Source organism: Taudactylus pleione, unplaced genomic scaffold, assembly GCF_031769625.1.
Source record: "Taudactylus pleione unplaced genomic scaffold, aTauple2 ptg000386l, whole genome shotgun sequence".
NCBI classification, from domain to species: Eukaryota; Metazoa; Chordata; class Amphibia; order Anura; family Myobatrachidae; genus Taudactylus; species Taudactylus pleione.
In genome coordinates this window covers 525,937-550,278 of record NW_028284787.1, presented here as the reverse complement: position 1 = coordinate 550,278, position 24,342 = coordinate 525,937, and the positions used below count along the sequence as shown (strand labels likewise).

General features: G+C 44.0%; 1 protein-coding gene across 3 annotated transcripts in view; it reads left to right on the top strand.

The window, feature by feature from the left end:
• The window catches only part of IKZF1 (IKAROS family zinc finger 1), a 147,835-nt gene that overhangs the window by 28,740 nt on the left and 94,753 nt on the right, over nucleotides 1–24,342 (top strand). For all 3 annotated transcript variants that reach the window (XM_088445624.1, XM_088445622.1, XM_088445621.1), the window contains exon 3: nucleotides 12,415–12,534. In XM_088445624.1, coding sequence (XP_088301750.1) covers nucleotides 12,415–12,534 — 120 coding nt within the window. The remainder of the gene's footprint in view (nucleotides 1–12,414; nucleotides 12,535–24,342) is intronic.

Genomic DNA, 24,342 nt, shown 5'->3' with positions numbered 1-24,342 from the left:
AGTGGATGGTGATGGTTTGGAGGGGATGTAGGGTGGTGGAAAATGTTCTAAATGGTAAATGAAGTCTGATTTTCAGAGTGGTGAAGTGGAGAAAGATTGATGGACAAGGTAGAAAAATATTGAATTAACCAAAGAGGCCATAAGCGAAAAAATGGAAGACTAATATTAACAGTACTGCACCTTAGTTCAGACAGTAAATAATAAAGGGGAGAATTATAGTTTTTGTGGCCTTGGATGTCAAATGCATCTATTCTGGCAATTGCTTTCAGACTTACAGTATTTACAGAATTGTACAACGGTCTGCAGCGAAAGATCTTAATAGTCACAAAGAATGCACTATATTGAACTCACAGTAAAAAAAAAAAAAAGAAACAACTTGATGCATTCTTATGGATAACCAGAGTGCAAGTAACCTATGGGAAATGTTACACAATGCATTATTAGGCACATTTATCCATAATTTGGTACATCTGGAACATATAAAGATTTGCAGATTATAGATGAAAATATACACCATGTACTTTAGTCTTCAGGAGAATAAAATACAAAACATGTTTGATTTTTTTAAAGTCAGTCTATAATAAATCTAGCCATCTACTGTATATGACAGCACTTAAAGGTGATGTCCACTTTTGTAGAGATGTTCACATTTTTTTTTGCTCCTACCTATAAAAGTCTGCACAAAATTAATTGAAGCTAATTTGATAGCTCTTGAAGCTTATCAATCCACTTTTACGTCTCAGTCAAATTAAAAACTTTGTTAACTATATTACCTACAGAATACAAGAGGAATTTGTGAGTATATTCCTACATATATCAGTCCTCTGCATGAGGTTCCTGCAGTTGTAGTAGTTTGGAAAAGGGGGTTTCAGATGAATGGACATCTTCTTTACAAAATGGTGTATTGCACAAGCAGTGGGAATACTGTATGTACATATTGTCTTCTGCCCTTGTGTCTATGTGCCTTATAAGGATCTTATATACAGTAATCTCTATTGGCATATAGTGGTGTAGCAAAGTGCCACGGCACTCAGAGTCAGCATCACCTCGTCCGTACCCTCCATCCCTGTTGGTTTAAAAGTGCATATGCTGCCACAGAACATCAGTACAGTCAATAGGGGCATGATCAGAATACACGGCACATGCCTAATGGTTTAAGAGTGCTAGACCTTCCTCCAGCCATGTTCTCCAAAATCTCCAGGCATTGTATTAAATAAATTGGAAGAAATCAGTTATATACAGTTGTCTCCACTCATTTCTTCTTTCATAACCCCTTCATTTATCTCCCAATTTCCCTATAGGTAGTAAGCTTGGGAGCATGTCCCTATTAACTCTTTGTCTGTCTGTTAGTACCCAGTCTAATTTCAATACTGGGTTTGTTCCTAATTGTAATGTGCAATAGTATATGCTGGCGCTATATAAATAAATGATAATAATATCATATAATAATAATATTTAAAGCCCCCCCCCCCTGGTATTTCATCCCCATCATCCCCAGCACTGGTAATTTATATAATTTTCCCTGGCTTATTCATAACCTCCAACTTTGATGATTCTTCCAAGCCTTGGAGAGATAATGTGGAGAGAGATAAAGTACCAACCAATAAACTCTTAACTGTAATTTTTTTCAACACAAGCCTGTAAAGTGACATTTAGGAGGTGATTTGTTGATACTTTGGGGTAAATTTACTAAAGGTCGATTTTGCATTTTGAGTGATTTGAGGTGCGATTTTCATTCAATTTGTATTCGATTTTGCTTTTGAGTATTTACTAAAGGCCAAATCGCATGTAAAATCAAATTTCAAATCGAATTTTAGTCAAATCGACCTCAAATCGAACATCGGTAAAACATTGGTACTTTTACATAGCCCAACACACAAAACCCTTATTTACTATCATTCGATTTGAAATCGTCCTCAAAATCGGACTTCAAATCAAACTGAGTAGACCTGCTTCATGCTTTTGATTTGAGCATGAGCAGGTTGGATTGACACAGATACATGCAGACATCAGTGAGATGCCTGCATGTATCTGACTGTAAAAAGTAAATAAAGAGTTAAAAGTAAAAAAAAATTGACTTGAGGTCCCCCCCAAAACACAACCAGCCCCGGACTTTGCAAACCCAGTTCTGGTTGACTAAGTACAGGGAAAAAATGACGTAGGGTCTCCCTCTACTTCGTACAAGCAGCACTGGGCTATGGGAATCAGTGCTGGTTCTGGAATTAGAGGGAAAAATTTGCATAGGGTCTCCTGTAATTCACAGAACCAGCCCTGGACCCTTTCTAACAGGGGACTGATGCCACAGCCAGGGGAGCCCTATCACCGGGCCCCTCAGCCGCTGCATCAGCCCTGACCGCTAGTCAGCCCAGGCCAGGGATCCCTGACCGCTAGTCAGCCCAGGCCAGGGAGCATCAGTCCCCCGTTAGAAAGGGTCCAGAGCTGGTTCTGTGAATTACAGGGAGACACTACGCAAATGTTTCCCTGTAATTCCAGAACCAGCACTGATTCCCATAGCCCAGTGCTGGTTGTACTAAGTAGAGGGAGACCCTACTTTATTTTGTCCCTGTACTTAGTCAACCAGAACTGGTTTTGCAAAGTCCAGGGCTGGTTCTTTTTTTACTTTTAACTCTTTATTTACTTTTTACAGTCAGATACATGCAGGCATCTCACTGATGTCTGCATGTATCTGTGTGAGAACGAATTGTTCATGCTGAAAGTGAAAGCATGAAGCAGTTCTATGCTGTTGGGGATTTGCAGTTCGGTTTGAAGTGTGATTTGCCATTCGATTTGGACATGAACATGTCAAATCGAACTGCAAATCACTGTTCAAAACCGAATCAAATCGAATTTGTTTTGCAAATCGCAAAACAAATCGAACTATAGTAAATCTAGTGAAAAAACGGTTTAGACACAATTCGATTTGAGTCGATTTGAGAAGAGCTGAATCACTCCTCAAATGGACCATCAAATCGACCTGTGATAAATTTACCCCTTTATCTCAATCCACTGGTAAAATGACAGTTAAGCTGGGTACAAAAACCATGCGATGGTGCAACCCAGCGATGGTGCGATGGGATGTAATGATACATTGCGTGCGCTGTACACACTGCGCGATCTGGTATATGACGGAAGTGTCGTTACATGCTGCATGTAACAGCACCACATCGTTCAATGCATCGCCCCATCTGCCATGCACAACAGTAGATTGGATGTTGCGATGAACGGCCGTAGTTAACGAGAGATCGGACATGCACGATATACCATGTGTACGATATATCGTTCTGAACCATGTCAGAACGATATATTGCATGATACATGGTATAGTGTGTACCCAACTTTAGAAGCTCACTGGTTGGTACTTTATCTCTCTCCATTTTATCTCCACGGTTTGAGATATCTCCCCAGAGATAAAGGTAAATTTGCCCAAAGCAACCAATTAGCTTCTAACTGTCATTTACCTGGCACAGACTTTGATAGGACAATTAGAAGCTGATTGGTTTATATGGACATCTACTCCATGCTATAACTCTCCAAGGCTTGGTGCATCTCCCCCTAAGTGTTACGTGTTTGTCCATTTATCCTCTCCAGAAATAAATGAGGTGTCTGATTTTGAAAATTATGTCCATATAGTTTTTCAATGTATTGTAAAATAAGTATTATGACATATACAAATATATTTTTTTGTGCTTATCACACCATGGTGACAAGTTTTCCCATCGAATACAGAGTCACATGAGGAAGCAGGATTGCATTCTTTGGCGATGTTAAAAGCACATAAGCAAAACAAGCATTTATTTCCCCATGTGAAAGCAAAAGGAGAAATGAAAGTAGATTGCCTGGATAAAGGCAGGTTGTGTTGGAAATTGAATCGGGTACATCTTAGACTACTCATAGGGCTCAATCCAATTAGCTGCAAAGGGGGTGAGTTTCCGTTGCAACAGAGTAGAAACGCGGGCTGTGGCACAGCAACTCACCCCCCTTTGTGGCCCAATCTCATCCTGGAGCACTATGGGACTGCAAAGAAAAATCTGCAAGTCTGGCAGTACCGTAATTGTGGCATAAAGCCGCACTTACTCATGCGGCAAAGGGACTCGCGGCTAATTGGATTGAGCGCCATGACTGATAATTCCCCTCCTTGAAACATAGTTTTTTAATATAATAGATTAATAATAACTGTCAAATTCTAAATAACTCTGGATTCAATTTACTACCATTAAAACATTATTTTAATTCATTCAATATAACATATTTAATACATGTGGATTCAGGTAGGCATTCTTGCTACTTGGAAGCTTTTTTTTTTTGTAACATGCAATAAGACATGGATTACATAGCCCACATATTATCAAGGTAATAAAATGTATTTACAAACAAACAGTTATTTTAAAAAGAAGGTGCGTATCCACTACACGAGAGTAGAACGACTGTACGATTATAACATTGTAATCATGCAATCGTTCTCCAGCCTGTGCAGTGGATAATTTGCCTACATTGAACGATATGTTGTTCAGTGTAGACACCCTCCCTCATCCCTGAACATGCACAACTTGTCGGTATCAGCAGGTAAGCCAGCATGTTCAGGCGACGATTGATATCAAAAACGTGCAGCGGGAACGCGCATTGCTGGGCTATTTCGACATTTTAATGCACGATCTATGAATAATTAATGAATGATTGAACGATAACGATGTCGTAATCATTCAATCGCTCATTTTAATTGTCTAGTGGATACGCACCTAGACACTTGTGAGATTGTGTATGTGATCCCGCATACTCCATAACATACTTGCCCACTCTCCCGGGACTGTTGGGAACCTCCCAAAAATCGGGTGCCGCTCCAGACACCCCGCAAGAGGAGGCAAGTCTCTCGCAACGGCCGCCGCCCCCTGCGACCGCATGTAAAAGTGGGCGGTTCGGGTGATGATGACGCGATTCGCGCTAAATTGCATCATCGTAACCCCGCCCCCTGCTTTGTAATGCCGTTAATTTCGGCATTATAAAGCGGGGGCGGGGCTGCGATGATGCGAACGGGCGGATATGACCCTGCTCCGCCCATTACAGCCGCCTGCACCCTCCCTGCTGGACCGACCTGGCATGTATGCTCCATAATGGTTAGGATGATCACCAGAGCGCTGTCCCCTGACTTGCTTTGTTTTTTATAGTGTGCTGGCTCTGCCCCCTATATATAATGTTATGCACCAGTACGGGTGAAAGTATGAACAAAGAAATTGTACTCAAGCTGGTGATGTGCTGCATTAAAAGAAAATGAATTGGATCCATTAAACAGCTGATCTTATTGGGGTACATGCACAGGTGATGACTTGTCTCCAATTCACAAATATGCTCATAGGATCATCTAGTCAGGTTTTATAACCTTACACCATACCTTTCATAGCATACAGTATATAGTCATATGGAAAAACAACAATGCATCCACTTTCAAAGTCTACCATATAAATCTATAGCTGAATACTTGAAAAGTAAAAGAACCAAGATTTTGTAATGGGCAAGACGAAGTCAACACCTCACGCTGCCTCTTAATTATGTACGCCTCTAAAACGGCGTTGAGACGCTCAGGCACGCCTTCGTTTGCACCTCCACTCACCCGTTTTTAATGGCCAGCCCCTGTCACCACCCGCAAACGGCTTCTCCTGTCACTCATTCTGCGCGGCAAGCGAACACTTACCGATCACTCCGACTGGTTCGCGCATGTGCAGATTGCAAAAATCGTCTGTCTGTGTGTGAACGTTTCTTAGTGAGCAGGTCTGAATTGGGCCTTATGTTTCAGGTCAAATTAATCCAATATAAGCATAGAGCTATTCAATTCACTGCGCTGTTAAGTCTGACTAAAGCCACTTAAGTCGGAGTGTGACTAAAGCTGGGTGGTTAGTCAAGGTAACCGGGATTTTCCGACTAAAGTGCGAGCTGTTAGGCTGTCAGTGTCGCGCTAAGCTGAAAAACAGCATTGCGACCGGCACCTTAGTCAGATTTCTGCTCGCACCCTTGGGGGTGTGAGAAGAAATCCTTTAGTCAAGCTAACAACCCAGTGAATTGAATAGCTTCGGGAACTCCTTCTCAGGGTTATTCAGCATTGCGCTGAATTGAATTGCCCCCATAGTTTAGTTTGCATATATGCATATTCTGGGTGATTTTACTCATTTTTTTCTTCTTCTTGCATATTTATAAAAATATATTTAATAAAAACTGCCCATTTCGTCTTATGCTGACAGCAGCTTTCTCAGATGAGGCATGCATGCTTATAATAAATCCAGTTTGGGGTTTTCTTATTTCGCAGCACAACAGGGGCCATCGGATCTATTTGCTAAGCTTTGATAGGAGATAGAGCTCCTAACTGTCATTTTTCAAATACAGCCTGTGACATGATGTGCCTGTGCCTGTGTTAGGAGCTAATTGGCTGGTACCTTAACTCTGTTCACTTTATCTCCTAGCAAAGCTTAGTAAATAGACCCCCATGTCTCTTGGTGCCAGTCACTTGCATCAACTTGTGTTTGCCAATTTGTGTCCGTACGAACTTGGCAACTTGTTCTTAAAATATGCCTCTTAATGTGCTATCCTAATCTTAAGTACTTAGTATACTATTAGCCACTGTATGCTATTAACAAATTAAGCCACAAATTCAGGAAATACTGTGGTATGTATTCTGGGTAAAAAGGCAAAAGAGAGAGGTCCTACTTTATAGTAACTGTCTTTTTACCTTATTACCCAGATGATGTTCATTTTCATTAATTTTTCAACTTAATGCGCAGCATTGCTGCGAAAATAGGGTAACGCCGCAGGAGGCATCTGAAGAAAAAAGATGCCTCCTGATGGCACTGCAGCTCCGTTTGCTGCGACCGAAGAAGCCACATCGGATAAAGATGGTCGAAACTGTCACAACCATCATCCATCTGAGTAAGCCGCCAACTTACCAAGCACAAGTGGGCGGTCCGGGGGGATGACGCGATCCGCGCTAAATCGAGTCATCGTAGCCCAGGCCCCTGCTATACGATGGTTGTAATTTCGGCATTGTACAGCGGGGGGCGTGGCCTGGATGACCATATCATGCCGGCCGCACAACCCACCTATGCTGCCCTGCGGCCATCCGCCGCTGTGCAGCCGGAATGACGGCAAGTATGATATTAGTGCACACATGCAGTATAAAGCTCTGAATCAGACCCTTAGTACACTATTAGCGATCTAGGTAAAAAATGTTCAGGAAGAAGAACTCACTTCCAGAATCACTACCAGTGGCAAACGCAGGATTTTTAAAGGGGGGTTTCCAAATACATGTTTTTATGAGTCCATGAAGAGAGCATAATCAGCACTTATCCAGCTTTAAAATGCACCATACAAAGTGTTTTGAACTTTTGAGTGTCATAATTCCAGCATATACAGGATCAGTGATCACACCAAGCCATTAAATGCATCAGTAGGGCCATCCTGTCTGAGCTGAATGGTTTTGTTTCAGATGTGGGCTTCATTCCAGGGCATGGGAGCAAGGCCTGGAGTCTGGGGGAGCAGCAGAAGAACCTAGCATTGCCCTGGACATAAATACACTGGATAGTGTATTATTATATGGTATTAATAATTAACCCTATTGATGGTCTAAAGCAGTGCACCCCTAACAGTGCATGTTTTCTAGATTCCCTAGTTGATGCACAGGTGTATTTATTACTGGCTGACACATGTTAAAAGATCTACAGGTGGTGCTAATTATTTCATTTGTGATACTTAGAAGAACATGCATCATTAGTAATATTCTATTATATTAATATTTTTATTGTGGTCATGGTGTGGGCTGGGGAGGGGGGTTTCCATGTAACCGGAAACCCCCCCCCTGCGTTTGCCTATGACTACCCTTGGCAGAGCATCTAAGTCGCACCAGGCATATGGCACATAAAGGATAGGTGTATGAGGGCACATCTGTACCTCTGTGCCTGTACATTATAACTGTAGAAATACACAAAAACCAGGCATATAGATAGAGGTTTGATTGCAGAGATGTTTGCAACTGTGCATATATGGCGAATATAGTTGTGTGTCCTCAAAATGAGAGCAATTACTTGTGACTTGTGTTCTGCAACGGCCTCAAAGTGCAGTAGTGGAGTTAGGCCTCTACGAATGTCTGAATACTATACAGTATCTATCACAGGAAGGGAGAAGTTTGTTAATTTTTTCAAATGTATTTACCGGTGGCGGTGGATACATTCTACAATGGTTCAAAATATATAGTAAGTTTTAGTTGCAAAATAAATCCTATGTGTCTGTTATAGTGATTATGGCAGGGGTTCCCAACCACGGTCCTCAAAGCACACTAACAGCCCAGGTTTTAAGGATAGCCATACTTGAGCACAGGTGACTTATTTAGTACAGGTACCTGAATTATTTTTATTTAACCATCTGTGCTCAAGCATGGATATCACTAAAACCAGGACTGCTAGTGTGCCTTGAGGACCGAGATTGGGAATCACTGAATTATGAGGAGAAAAAACATTCAGAATAAGGTGAATCTGATTCTTCTTTGACTGTGGTGATTGTACTTTGTGGCTCCAGATTGTGTCTGGAGTCTGCTCGTTTTAAATGGACTATAATTAATAATACACATTTACCTTATGGTGGTGGCCTGTGTCAAATGTTGTTTGTACGCAAGATATTTGATTGATCCAAAGTTCTATTATTGAGGGAAAGGGTAATTATTTTTTTGTAGCTTCTGAGCAAATTTGATCCCAAACTGGGATGCATCTTGCGCTTATACATCTCCTTATGCTTAGTTAGAAGAAATGGAAGATGAAAGGAGCGTACAAGCTTGGCACAAGTACAGTAAGGGTATGTTAGTGCAAATGTATGCTATGTTGGCTGTAAGAAAGACACATATGTGCCTGTCAGGAGGGGGATCCTGGCAGGTGCTCAACACCTGATACAAAATAGGAATTGATGATGATTATGGCAATAAGGGACCACTTCTGATTGGCTTGAGTGCATCTGAATCCTTCCTACTGATAGTACTACTATTAGTTGTCTGGTTGCCCGAGTCCAATCATATTATTACATTTATATATTCAATCGGTCTGTAGCACAAAAGCATACTACTATTTGATCTTTAAAGTGGAAGACACGTTGTTATTTTAAACCTAATTAGAGTACTTTCAATTTTTATTTGTGTCAGGTTTTAATTGACTTTTACATGGTAAATGCAAATACTGTTCAATTCTCTATGTGGCCCCTGGTTCCTACCTCCGATGAAGTTGTCAAGGCATTCTCCATAAAATGTCATTCAAACATTTGGCTTTGCTATGCAAACTTACCATATGAAAGGTGCTGTGCTGCTGCATAACAATGTATCTGTCTCTATGTATATGCTCTGATAGGGTTGGATATGGGATCCGGGCGGTCAGGATGCCAACGGTCAGAATACCGGCAGCGGCATCCCGACTGTCAGAATCCCACCAGAATTTGGTAAGTATCCTAACCGTAAACCCTAACTCTCCCCCTAACCCACCATTCCCGCAGCCTAACACTAACATTCCCCTCCTGCAGCCTAACCCTAACCATCCCCCCTCCTCCGGCCTTACCCTAACCCTCCCACTAGTACCTATCCCTAATTGTTAACCCTAAACCTAACCCTAATACTCACCGTGGGATGTCAGCGGTCGGGGTTCTGGAGCCAGGATTCAGACTGTTGTTGGGATTCCAGCGCTGGGATTCTGACAGGCTGCATCCTGACTGCCGAGATGCCGACTGCATCCCCTCTTATAGCATATGGCATCTCCTATTTGTTACTCAACATTTCTGTCGCATATATGTTCAATTAATAATGTTCTATCTGCTTAAGTAATGTTATGTCAGCTTTAACAGTTGTAGTCCAATTTTTAGCTTTGTCAGTACATTTATTTATATTTTGGCTTTAAAGGTTTTACACTCTTTCATACAGTTCTACTTATCTTGGTTTGAATAATTTTTTTCTTATAGATGCTAAGTACAGCTCTGAGTAAATTGTACTGCAAGAGGCTTAGGCATATCATGTCACTATTTTTGGGAAATGTAGCACTTACAAGTGGCAAAAAAGAAGGCCAGCCCACACTAACCTCATTTTAGCCCACACATCTCTGCCTATTCTGAAACTAATATCTGATGGTAAGAACTGTTGCAGTTGTGAAATGAAATGAGCAAAGTGAGATATATTTAACGGAACAATATCCGGCACTTCCAGGGAACCAAAAGGCAGAGATGTTATCTGTGCTAACTGGCAGTCTTTTGCCTGCAGTGAGCATCAGCTTTCTTAAGCTGTCAGCAGAAGTTCGTGTCTGAGCAGAAGACATGATGTGCTCTATGTAACACTAATGACGGGAAGTGTAAAGCACAAATACACATCTGTGCACTCTGGTGCAACCATTTCGTCTGTGCTTATTCAATGTAGGAAGCTGTGATACTCTAGAGCAAATCGTCTTATTTAGCACTACTGTACCTGTCCATTTACCCATCCCTTTCAATAGATTAAACCATTAACTTTATTTAGTCACACGTACAGTACTAGGATCCGGCCAAGTATAATGCGTAACTTTTATCTTTCTAGTACGTTATTTTCAAACTTTATAAAGAAGTGGTTAGATACAGTAGGATAATTCCCCCCCCCCCCAAAAAAAAAAGGACATTGGGGGATATGTATTAAACCCTGGAAAGATATAAAGTGGAGAGAGATAAAGGGCCAGATGTACTAAGCTCTGAAAAGTGATAAAGTGGAGAGTGATAAACCACCAGCCAATCAGCTCCCAACTGTCATTTTTCAAACACAGCCTGTAACATGACAGTTGGGAGCTGAGTGGCTGGCAGTTTATCATTCTGCACTTTATCTATTATCAGAGCTTAGTACATCTCCCCCAAAGTATCAACCAATCAGCTCCTGTCATTTTTTAAACATAGCCTGTAAAGATGCAGTTAGGAGCTGATTGGTTTGTACGTTATCTGTCTCCACCTTATCACTCTCCAAAGATTGATACATCACCCCCATTGTTTTTAGAAGATTTTCTACATATAAGATGCATGCAGTGGCCTCATCATGCAGACCAGTGATGTAGAACACATGGTGGTGTGGTGGTGTTTGTTTTTTGCTTTTTTAATCTATGCTGCATCACTTTTTCGAGAAGATTGATCAAACCTTCTAAAGCAGACAAGTGGAGGTATTGCCCATATCAACCAATAGGTTAAATCTGACTAGTTACTATAAGCAACACCTCCACTTGTCCTCTTTCAAAGGTTTGATAAATCTCTCCCTTTACGTTGCACTAACGTTGCGGCATGTTTTTTTTCTTTCTCTATAGCACAGCTATTTGTGTTCTGCTTGAAAGCTGTCTACAATGATAGCCTATGAAGGAGTATAGCCATAATATACATGCACCAGACTCATAAGTATGATTTGCCAGACATTAAACATAAGCATTTTGGTCCACAGCATGGACGGCCTCTATAAAAGATTCATTGTACCTATGAGGCGGATATTGTGCAGGGTCTTAGATGCGTAATTATAATTAGAGTAAAGCTGGGTACACACTAGACAATGTATTGTATGTTATATTTAAGTAACGTCAGCCTAGAGCTTAGGGTGTTGCTGGGTCTTGTAGTGTACTGAACCCCAACGGTCAGAAAAAATACCAAAAGCAGCATCTCAACGATCAAAATCACGTTGGATTTTGGTAAATATTCTAACCCCAATCTAAACCCTAGCCATTCCCTCCCGCAGCCTAACCCTAGCCATCCCCTCTCGCAGCCTAACCCTAACCCACCCCTCCCTCAGCCTAACCCTAGTCATCTTCTACTGCAGCCTAATCCTATCCATCCACTCCCGCAGCCTAACCCTAATCCACCCTTCCCGCAGCCTAACCCTAACCATCCCCTGCCATAACCTAACCCATACCATCTCCTACAGCAGCCTAAACCTAGTCCTCCCCATAGTGCCTAACCCTCCCCCTAGTGCCTAACCCTAAACCTAACCCTTTTACTCACCGTCTGAATCTGTCGGATTGTGATCGTTGGGATGCCGCTGACGGTATTGTGACCATTGGGATCTTGACTACATCCAACAGCTCTGTATGCTGTGAGTATCCTGCGTCAGGTATCTCCATGGAACGCTAGGGAGTAAAGATGCATGGAGATGCCACACATGGTCCAGCCTGTCAAATGACTCTGGCAGGTTCTAGTGACCATCAAGTTAAACTGCCTTCGCTCCTTGGAGGAGGCAGTGCATTAGCACATGGCTTCCAACATCGAAAGTCTTTGGGGTGACTTTTGCTGTTTGTCATATACTGGGAAATAAATACTCCATCACTCTACTAGTATTTCTGCTATCAGTGCAATATGCTGCCTATTTTTATTTTATTTGAAAGTTTTATTCTTATGATCTGACTTCTCACCACACAGGAAACCAAAGTCCTGCATTAAGTGATGGTTTGGATGACAATGATGAACCCATGCCAATGCCTGAGGATCTCTCCACCAATGCAGGGTCACAACAAGCATCCAAAAATGACAAATCTAATGGTAAGATGCATACAGTCTAAGGAGGTTATCTAGATAATATTTTTTTATATACATGCTGGACCCTGGATATCATTGTGATTTTGGTTAATAGTGTTGACTTTTTTTTTTTTGACCAGCGCACCATGGGACAGATAGAGAGTTGAAAATAAATTGAGCATGTAATGCCCCCAAACGGCACGCCTGGAAAAATGCTTATATTTACCTGTATGTACGAATCTTGCAATGCGTCTGTCTCTATGTGTACACTTGTTTTGCTACTAGTCATCAGTCAATGCACACTTGCTCCTACCCTATATTAGGAGCAAAAGATATACCTCCAAACAAGCGTATTTTCACATTAGGGAACTTTGCATAGACCGCATCTGCATCCTCACTGAACTCTACTTACAGATGCGTCCTCACACATCATTGCTGCAGTCGTGCAAAACAGCCCCTCTCGGGGTAGCGGGTCCTGTATCTGAATCTATATACAAAGTGCTACGATGCAGCAGACCAAGCTTTTTTCCAAGCAAAGTTCCGTGCTTCATATACAGACTCAGGCCCCGATTCAGAGCTGGACGCTCTGACAGAGCAATCGCTCTGAATCAGGGCCGGGCCATTTTTTTTTTAGAACGGCCTCCTGGCCGCTTGCATAGCTGTGGGTGACCACCCACAGCTATAGCGAGCAGCCAGGAAGGTGGTCGCGATGGTCAAGACCATCGCAACCATCGGGCTTGCGACGAGACCCTTGTGGTAGGGTCTCGTTGCCGCAAGCCCCAGAGAGATTTCGGCTCTAACAGAGCCGAAATCTCTCCCACTGACATCACTCGTGATGTCAGTGGGGCCGGGTCAGAATCAGGCCCTCAGTTGCACACAGATATACAACTGTCCCATATAAAATTAATCAGTACAGTCTTATGGAGTCGAGTTACAACTAAGGGCCTGATTCACTATGGATCGCCATTCTGCTTATACGCACGCAGCGCAGTTGCTAATATCAGCAGTGACATGTAAATGTTTGCATTCACATTGCGATCACAGCCTGCCATAAGGACGCCCACTTTCCCTTACTTAAATCCATATATTTGGCCAATATAGAGAAACAATCTGTAATATCAAGTAACATCCGACCCATACGCACGGTTAATGCAGGTCAGACCTCACTCAGGAATTGCTTCTGCGCACGCTATGAGACCTCAGGTGGCATCTGGTATCGCAGGGGCTAATTTATGCACGCCCACAAACGACACTTCCTGTCAATCACTCTGCCATGGGTCTGTGTATCCTCTGCGAACGCAGTCCCAATAGCAGCATGTGATGCATACGCATGCGCAGTGCAAATTAATCGATTGCATGCGTATAAGCAACTGCGTTCCTTGCTGAATCAAGCCCTAAGACTCCTTTTTTTGAAAAAGAGATGCCCGACGTTAACAGAGTTGCAAAGGACCTGGCGGCTCACTCGCGGCAGGCATGTCGCACTGCTTGGGCTTGACATTGAGGCTAGATGTGTGAGGACGCATCTGTACAAAAGATACCAATAACACCAATTTCCACCTCTTCAGTCATAAGTGTTATTGCAAATGAAAGTGGTAGGACCCTGCATTGCCTGTACTTGTATGCGCTCAGGGCCTGATTCAGACCCGCTCGCGAGCACTGAGCCCTTGCAAGCGGGCCTATGGTGCCCTAGTGTGCATGCGCACGACGGAGGGAGCTCCGTTGTGCGCATGCGCGAGACCCGAATAGCGACGGCCAAGCCGTCTCTATGGTTCTCGCACCAAAGGGGGCGTGCTGTCGATGGTGAGTGACAGCACGCCCCCTTTGGTGGGTATGCCGGGGGCATGGCTGCCCAGACGGAGGCGTTCCCATGGGAACGCCTACCATCTGGGTCCGGCCCCACTGACATCACTAGTGATGTCAGTGGGAGTGCTTTTGGCTCTGATAGAGTCAAAAGCACTCCTGGGCTTGCGGCAGCGAGACCCTACCGCTGGGTTTCGTCGCAAGCCCGATGGTCGCGATGGTCTTGTCCATCGCGAACATCTTTTTGGCCGCTCGCATAAGCTGTGGGTGGTCACCCTCAGCTAAGCGAGCGGCCGGGAGGCCGCTCCAATAATAGGTAGGAGGGCCCTGATTCAGAGCGAGCGAGCGTTCGGCTCTGAATCAGGCCCTCAGTTCCTAAGCATGTGCAGTGCAAAAATACGCAAGATATGAGGGTCTATTTACTAAGCAGTGTTAGGAGACTGAGTGAAAAGTGATAAGGTGCCAGCCAATCAGCTGCTAACTGCCATCTCATAGGCTGTATTTGAAAAATGCCAGTTGGGAGCTTATTGGCTGGCACCTAATCACTTTTCACTCTGTCTCCTAACACTGCTTAGTAAATAGACCCCTAAGTCTGCAAAGAGGTGTAATTCAATTCTGCATCAATGCGTATAATCGTTTCCTGGATTCCCAGATTGTTTTGCACTACACCTATGCACAAAGTTTCAGAGATACTGTAGTTCTTCAGGGTAAATAACCCTATGTGCCCATTTGGATAGTCCTCTTTCAAACATTATTATGATTCATTTCCAAATGTTTGTTAAGCCATCATTAAGTTATTAATGTGGTCTTTTATTTCAGTGCTATATTATTATTTTTTATATTAAACACAGTGGTTTGTTTTCAACAAACGGCATGATAGGTGTATTCTATGAAAATGCACTCCATTAAAAATAAAGGCCCTGATTCAGAGCCGGACGCTCTGACCAGAGCGCTCGCTCTGAAGCAGGGCCCACCTCCATAAATAAGGAGCGTCCTCCTGGACGCATGTATAGCTGTGGGTCACCACCCACAGCATATACGAGCGTGCAGGATGATGGTCGCGATGGTCTTGACCATCGCGACCATCGCCACTGCGAGCAGAAGCCTGCGGTTGAGTTTCTCAACCGCAAGGCCAGGAGTGATTTTGGCTCTATCAGAGCCAAAATCACTCCCACTGACATCACTAGTGATGTCAGTGGGGCCGGCTTCAGACGGAAGGCGTTCCCTAGAGAACGCCTCCGTCTGGCAGGCACGCCCCCGGCACGCCCACCAAAGGGGGCGTGCTGTCAGTCAACATCGACAGCACGCCCCCTTTGATGAGACACTACGAGCGAAGGAAAGTCCTTCACTCGTCGCGTCTCGCGCATGCGCACGACGGAGCTCCCTCCATCGTGCGCATGCGCAGTGCAGACCATCGACCCACTTGCGAGCGGACAGCCGCTCGCGAGTGGGTCTGAATGAGGGCCAAAGTCACTTCCAATTTGGTGTTTCATGACCTTTTCCAAGCTGCAGAATTGTGTGTAATCTTCACAACCACAATACTGGCAAACCCACTTGACAAATCACCAGATCTGAGGGAAGTGTGGACACATGCAATGATGTTGGATATATGTGTCTTTGCTTCCTTAAAATATGCATTTCTGTTCCACACATGCACACAATAAAGGCTTAGGGGTCTATGTACTAAGCAGTGATAAGAGACAGAGTGAAAAGTGATAGGTCTGTGATAAGGTGCCAGCCAGTCAGCTCCCAACTGTCATTTTTCAAACACAGCCTGTGAGATGGCAGTTGGGAGCTTATTGGCTGGCACCTTATTACTTTCTTATCACTGTTTCACTCTGTCTCTTATCACTGCTTAGTACATTGACCCCTAAAGCTTCTTTCCATATAGAGATTCTTACACTTACGACACTTATGCTTAAAGAGGGGGACTGGAGAAGAGAAAGGATGTGTAAATTTAGGGCAACTACAGCATACTTGCCTACTTTTGAAAAAGCATTTCAGGGAGATTGTGAAAGCAGCACCTATGAGCGTGGCGGTAAAGTGGGCGTGTACTGCTACATCTGAGAGGCGTGTCATAAAATTGATTTAATCCACATTTAAATGAGCCCCAAAGCAGTTAGTAAGATCTACTTGTTCATGAAAACATACTGATACTTCTCAGAAAATAAAATCCATGTAACCATAGGGATCATTGTGCCTTATAACTAATGCAGGGAAATTATACTAATGATCAGGGGCTGGCTGGCAACTTTTAGCCTGGGGGCGGCCCTGGCAGAGGAATAGTGTGTAGCCAGGGTGCCCGGAGCACATGCGTGCTACGGCGCCCCCCCCCCCTCAAGTGTTCCATGGAGGAGGCGGATCCATATGCGATTAATGTAAAGTAAAAAAAAAAAAAAAAAGTTTAGGGGCAGCCCCCTGTAGTGGTGCCCATATGCAGTGTCCCTGTGTCCCAGGAGAGGACCCCCTTATGCAGGCCTCCAGTAGTGATCCCCCCCTATGCAGTGCCCATTATACAGTGCCCCCAGTAGTGGTCCCCACTGTGCAGTGCACCTTGTGCCCCCAGTAGTAAGCCCCTTATCTAGTGCCCCCAGTAGTGATCCCCCCTGTGCAGTGCCCCTTGTGTCCCCAGTAGTAAGCAACTTATATAGTGCCCCAAGTAGTGGTCCCCCCTGTGCAGTGCCCCTTTTATAGTGCCCCCAGTAGCAGTTCACCCCCCATGCAGTGCCACCAATAGCTGTAACCCTTATGCAGTGCCTCTTAAATAGTGGCCCCAGTTGTAGTCTCCCCCTATGCAGTACCCCCAGTATTGCCCTTTATATAGAGCCCCCAGCAGTGGTCCCCCGATGCAGTGCCCCCAGTGGTAGTCCCCTCCCCCCTATGCAGTGTCCCTAGTAGTAGTCCCCTCCCCTTGTAGTGCCCCTAGTAGTAGTTACAGAGACACAGACTGCTCACGGCCCGCACATGTCACCCTGCCCCCCGGCCGAGCCCGCCACTGCTAATGATCCCATCTGAATGTATATACCTCTGTTTTTTCTTTTATATCACAGTGTCATAATGGGGGTACGGTGAAATGAGGGAGATTGGTAGACTCTTCAGGGAGACATGGAGGTTACTGCTATTTCAGGGAGCCTCCCTGACAATGAGGGAGAGTTGGCAGGTATGAAGTATAGTTAGCACCTGTCAGGAGGCGTATCTCTAGCAAAATATACACTGATGAAGGCAGTCATTTGGCAGATTGCATATGGTTCCCTCAAAACTGATAGTATATAAACCATTAGAGTGATTGCTATATTATATGAATTTGTGGCCATCTATTCTCAATTCATACATACTGGACACCCCTGACTGGTCGGGAGGCTCCCGAAAATCGTGTGGCTCCCGGCCACCCGGAAAAGAAGCCAAATCTCCCGGTGCCGGCAGCTGGCCCGACCGCAGCCGCCCACTTCCCGGGTGAAGTGGGTGGTACAGGTGCCCGATTGTGTATAAAAATCTGCAATGTATGGGCTTCACATATCGCAGATTGCAACCAAAAAGTGATTGGAATTGTTTAATCAGATTGTCCAACATGTTTCACAGATCTATTGGGGCTGTAGATTGCTAGTGTATGGACATGATCAGCAGATTTGCAGACCATTTCTAGCAAAATGATGGGCCTTTCAAGATTGCCAGATCTGTGTTTGCTGCAATCGATCTGCCAATCACTGAAAAAGATCTGTAGTGTATGGGTGCAGATTGCTCGATTGGGAAATCCTAAAATCGGGCAATAAATCTGCAAATTGTTCAATTGTGGTTTTCAGATTGCTGATGTATGGGGGTCTTTACCCTAGTTTTAATCAACCACAGAACCTGTGAAATTCAGGTGTGTCCCTGATTAAAGGGACATTATAGTTATTCTAAATACCACCCAAAGGGGCTGATTCTGAATCACGTGCAAATGCAAATGCAGCAGCATATGTTGGTGGTCGGCCTTCTGCAAGGACTGAGACCACCACTTTTACGACTTGTGCAAATTGTTATACCAATTGGTGCATCCTTAGGGCTGTATTCAATTAGCGGCGAAAAGTCGTTAACGGCGATACTTTTTCGCTGGTGACGTCATTTTTGCTGCTTTTCACTTATCCCCGTATTCAGTTTTTGCGACTTTTCACCGATGCAAAAAGTCAATGCATCAGACCCATTGAAAAATTATCTCCTATGAATAGGTGGCGAAAAAAAGTGCAGAATTGGGGTTTTGGGGTACAAACTTTAAAAAACCACTCAGCACCCATGGGACAGGTCCCCCAAGGTAAACTGTGTCAATTTTTTTTATTAAAAAAGTACCATAGGACACCCCAAAAAAGGTACTTTAATTTTGGGGGCAAAAAAAAAAAGTTGGGGACAAACTTCTAAACTAGCAAAATAGACTCAGGTGGTGTCCCCAAGTATGCCACAGGTGTTTTTTTGATTACAGATGGTTGCGGCAGGTGGATTTTTCACGATTTTTGAAACTTCACATTAGCCATTTTAAAATATGCTAGTACCCATTTTCATGTACCCCAAATTTGATGGGACTACTTATTTTTTTTTTTAAAAAGTCGCTAAATGCTATTCTTCACCACTTTCCCAAAGACGCTAAATAGCACCTATTAAGACCATTTAAAGACCCCAAATACATTTAGCAGGGCTATTCGGGGGTACCCATAGTGAGCCCGCAGGTCAGAGCATCTTTTGAAGGGTGTCAGACTGATTTCCCCAAAAATGACAGGACTTTTCGCCGATTATGTTTTCGCCGGGTCCCGTTTTCGCCGATTTGGACTTGAATAGGGGGATACGCGGGGACAAGCGTGAAAAGTTTAGACCCTGAAACCCGCGATGATGGTGAAAAGTCCAGTAACGGACTTTTCGCTCCAAATTGAATATGGCCCTTAGTCTCCACCAGTGGCCGCTCGATAAAACATTGCAATAACCCTATGGCAGGCGCAGGTGGGGTGTGGGACGCACCCAGGCCCGCCAAGAGCTGCGGCGGGCCCGGGTAACAAGGGGCGTTGCCTAATCGCGGGAGTCGTGGCCACGCCCCCCTCCTGAGAAAGAAAAAAAATAGATTTTCAGCGCCACGAAGCGGCGCTGCGCGCTGGCGAGGGGGGCGCTCTGAGCCCCCTTAGCCCGGCGCAAAGCCAGGGGGGGCACAATCAATGTGATCGCTCCCCCCACAGGCATAGGAGACTGCTGTGGCTGCTGCTCAGCAGCCATGAGCAGTCTCCCACTGCAGCTCAGCACATGCTGTGTGCTGGGCTGCTTTGAGGGTGGGGGGCGGCGTCGGACACGGGCCCCCACCGGGCCCCTCAGGAAGCCCGGGCCCGGGTAATCTGTACCCGCTCCCCCCCTCTCTGCTCCCCTGGACGCCCCTGGGTGTCACTCGCCAAGGGGTAGCTCCAAAGTACTGTAGCATTATGTGCAGCACTCGGCTCCTGACACAGTGAGGGAGCTGGCATTGTGAACTTATTGGTCAACTATTGGTCAATGGGGGCAGTCTGCACCTCCTGAACCCCCAAAGTGACTTAACCGGGGGCTTGTGCCACAAGGCCACACCCCTCCACTGTGAGGCCAAGCCTCTGTCCACAATGCCTCAACCACTTTTTTTTACTACTAGCTGCCCAGGAGAAGTCCATACCGGGTGTCCCACAGGTAAGTGACGCCACTGCATTGCCACGCACATAACACTCCATAATATGCCCACTGAACAGCACATTTTTGTGTGCAATCCTAGACCCCTTCGAGTCACCGCCCAGGAATGCCCATCACTTTTCCACCACCGTGCTGATACCGTCTGTCCCGATTGCAGCAGCGCCTTTGTCCGTACATCCTGTGTAACATACGTTATAAGGGTTTTCAGACCTTTTCCAGCATGCACAGTTGCAAATAATTAGTCATTGGTACATGAACATCGGCATTGTGTGCGGATTGTGTGCGACTTAGAATCAGGCTCAAAATTTCAGAAACTTGGCATAACTACTATTCAGTCCTTTTGATGTTTTCTTTATTTTTTATAACATGAATGTGGTGATCATGGAGATAAAATTAAGAATGAATATATTTTAAAGGGTCATGGCTGCAAACATATGGCTCCATTTTTGTTTCTAACTGTCCAACTAAGTAAGTGTCCCAGTGTGATTTCTCTTTAAAAGTGCACCCTGTTGATGCTGAAGAAATGTCACATAAAGTATAGGCTGATGCATGATCTTCAAATTCTATTGAAATGCACTAAGTCTTGGAGAGTGATAAAGTACCAACCAATCAGCTCCTGTCATTTTTTAAAGACATCCTGTAAATTGACAGGAGCTTATTGGTTGGCTTTTTTTTTTTTACTCTCCACGTTATCACTCTCAAAGGGCTTAGTGCATCTCTTGTGTGTTCTACAGTAATATTTCTACATAATGAAATGGACAAATACTCAGCCAGAGCACTAAGCAATCTAGACCCCTATGTACTAAGCCTTGGAGAGAGAGATAAAGTGGACTGAGATAAAGTACCAACCAATCAGCTGCTACCTGTCAGTTTTCAAACAATATTGGGGCAGATGTATGAAGCTCTGGGAAGTGATAAAGTGGAGAGTGATAAATGACCAACCACTCAGCTTCCAGCTGTCATGTTACAGGCTGTGTTTGAAAAATGACAGTTGGGAGCTGATTGGTTGGTCATTTATCACTCTCCACTTTATCACTTCCCAGAGCTTCATACATTTGCCCCACAGCCTGTAAAGTGACAGTTAGGAGCTGATTGGTTGCTACTTCGTCTCCATCCACTTTATCTCTCTCCAAGGCTTAGTACATAGACTCATTGAACTCTGGGTGGCCAAATGGAACTGAGCCAATTAGATGGGCAGTCAGATCTTTTGTAGCCTGATTAGTGTAGTTCACAAGTGACTAATTACACTTGTAGATACAGCAATTGTCAGTGGCAGGCTGGATTTTCGAACAGTTTTGACCAGCATCTGATCAATCCCTTTCAAATGGGTCATTTTAGTCCAATATGATAAAACGTACATATGGGCAGCTGTAGTTATAAATTCGTTTGAGTAGTTACTAGTAAGAAATGTAGTTATCCTTGCTTATCTGTATGACAGACAAAAGGTAGCAAGGCACAGTAGTTCCAGGAATTAAAATTATTTTTTGACTAATGCTGTCTGTTGTGGGTGGTTTTTTTTTAATTAGCAGACAGTTACATTGTAACATGTTGATTCATATAATACAATAGCGGGATCACTTTGAATGCTATAGAAGTCTCTGAACACAAAATGCTAGTCTTTATATATGATTCATTTTTTCATTTTGGCATACAACAGTGAAACTTTGCATGCGCTTCCTACAGTTGACTGAAGCTCATGTAAGCAGTGGAGCGTGTTTTTTTCTTATGAGTTCAAAGATGTCCCTTTTAACTAAATCATCTAACTGTGTCACATGACCTCAACCGAAAGACCAGATTGAGTCATTCGCCACCTGCATCTCAGATCATTCCAAGTCATTCACATGATCCACTTATTCCACTACAGATGTGAGAAAAAGTTAATATGTTACTAAATGATACAACTATTTGCCATACAAAAAAATGATACTATTTTCTTGGATAGAATGAGAAACAAAAAAGTAATTATCATTGATAATGATGCAACAAAAACCATTAAAATGGGCCTGGTCAAACTACTATTTGGTCTGGAAAGTGTTAGTAATACCCCTTTCAGACAGAGAAAAGGACCCAGTAATTTGCCGGGGCAAGCCGGGTCCGTTTTCTGTGTGTAAGGGTCAAGCCAGGTCGAAATTCCTGGCACTTCCACCGTGGTCACTATGAGGGTTATTCCCGGTCCGATCTGGGTAGCCTCCTGTGTGAAAGGCATGACCCAGGTCATGTTGTATCTGCATGCGAAATACTACATTACAGTGTCACAGCCGCTGACACTGTAACATAGCATTTCACATGCAGATACACCCGTAGTCGCACCCAGAATATATAGGCTTCCCGCATATCATTTTAATCAACAGCTGCTTGTGTGTCCCATTCACATCACTTTGCGAATAAGATGCATTTTAAGGGAAAATTGCACACAAATACGCTAGGCGCTATCGAGTCGCACATGTGTTATGTGTAGTACCCTACCTGAAGACTAATGGCATACTAGAGTCACTTAGATGTACAAATAAAAATACATTATTCCACAGAAGTGAAAGGCCATTGTAACAATATATAGACACTCTTTTATTTTAATGTGTGCATTTTTCTTTTTCAAGAAGAGAGTAATTACACTTTTATCTCAAAGGTCCTTTATTGGTTATATTCAACTCACAGCATTTTGCATTGAAATAGCTGTTGTATTTACAGCAGTCTGTTTTTAGAAAGTTAGTATAAGACGGAGGTTATTCATCTTCCGAAGCATGAAATTTTCTTGTGTTCCGCTCTTGGGTTTACCATACGTCTACACATATCTACTTGAGCAGTCAACAAGGTTTTCCATGCGCAGTTTTGTCTTGTTTCATTCAGTGCTCCCATAGCTTGGCTTTCCTGCAAGACATGACATTGTATGAGTAGCCAGTGCCTCTAAATTATGCCTGTTTCATGCTTCGCCTCTTAAGTGGAAGAATGCTCTCTGTAGCTGCAACTGAGCATCTTTTTCTGAGTTATGTCTTCTGTAGAATAGATGTCTTTTTAATGATTGTATTATACAATACCGGACTTCTCCATTTGCAAGATTTTAGACCAACTAAACCAATTACAACACAGAAGAGAAGATATTCTGTTATGAGACAGAAGGCAACACGAAATAAACTGTATTCAAATGATGTTGCTGATATCACACAATTCTGAAATATACTGTATATGAGCTCCTGCAACTGTTACTAAATATTTTTCTTTCTCAGACACAACACAGTTAAGATCAGTACATTGGAAACTGTTGTGTTTACTAAGAGACTTGGGGGAGATGTACTAAGGTCTGGAAAGTGATAATTTGGAGAGTGATAAACTAGCAGCCACTCAGCTCCTAACTGTCACTTTACAGGCTGTAAAACGACAGCTAGGAGCTGATTGGTTGGTACTTTATCTCCATTTTATCTCTCTCCAAGGCTTAGTACATCTGCCTGTTTGTGTTCTATACGAGAGGAATGGAAAGTATCATCTCTGTTTAGATTATATAAAGGCCTTGATGAAAAACTTCAAAGGAAGCACAAAATGTAGTGCATACTGTACCTGACACCAAAATCTCTAGTTAATTTTTGCTGCACTTTATAGAACCATGTGCTATGTAGAAAGAAAAAAATGGAGCTACAGTAACACAGGGCATTTGATCCAAAGCATAATGCTGTCTTCCAGGCAGGCCTCCTCCAGGTACAGGAGTGACCATATAACAGTCTAGTATCCTGACTTGGAAGTTATGTGAGCTGTCAGAGTACAGATTATGATCACAGGACATAGGAGAGCGCTTCTGAGTCCGCACTAACTACGGCGGGTGCAGGGGGTGCGATTACTTTGCACAATCGCACCACTGCACCCTCCATTTGCCGGGCGCCTGCTGATATTGTGTTACCAGTGGGCGCTCAGCTCCTCTCTTCCCCCCCCACGGCACCAGCGGCAGCCGGAGGACGGAGCTCACCCCTGAGCTCCGGCTTCCAGGTCACGCAGTGCACTATGGGAGTGACGTCATGACATCACTCCCATAGTTCAGAGGAGCGGGCACCAGGGACGGACGGCAGCAGTCACTGGAACGTGGTTTAAGGTAAATATATATAATTTTTTGTGTGTGGGTGCGCACGGGGGGGGGCTTACTACAGGGGGCACTACTGGGAGCATCATATGGGGGCACTCCAGCGGCCTTACTATTGGGGGCACTACAGGGGCCTTACTACTGGAGGCACCATATGGGGGCACTATTGGGAGCACTACAACTGGGGGCACTACAGGGGCCCTTACTACTGGGGGCACTTAAGGGGGCATTACTACTGGGGCACTGCAGGGAGCATTACGACTGGGGGCACTACAAGGGCATTACTACTGGGAGCACTG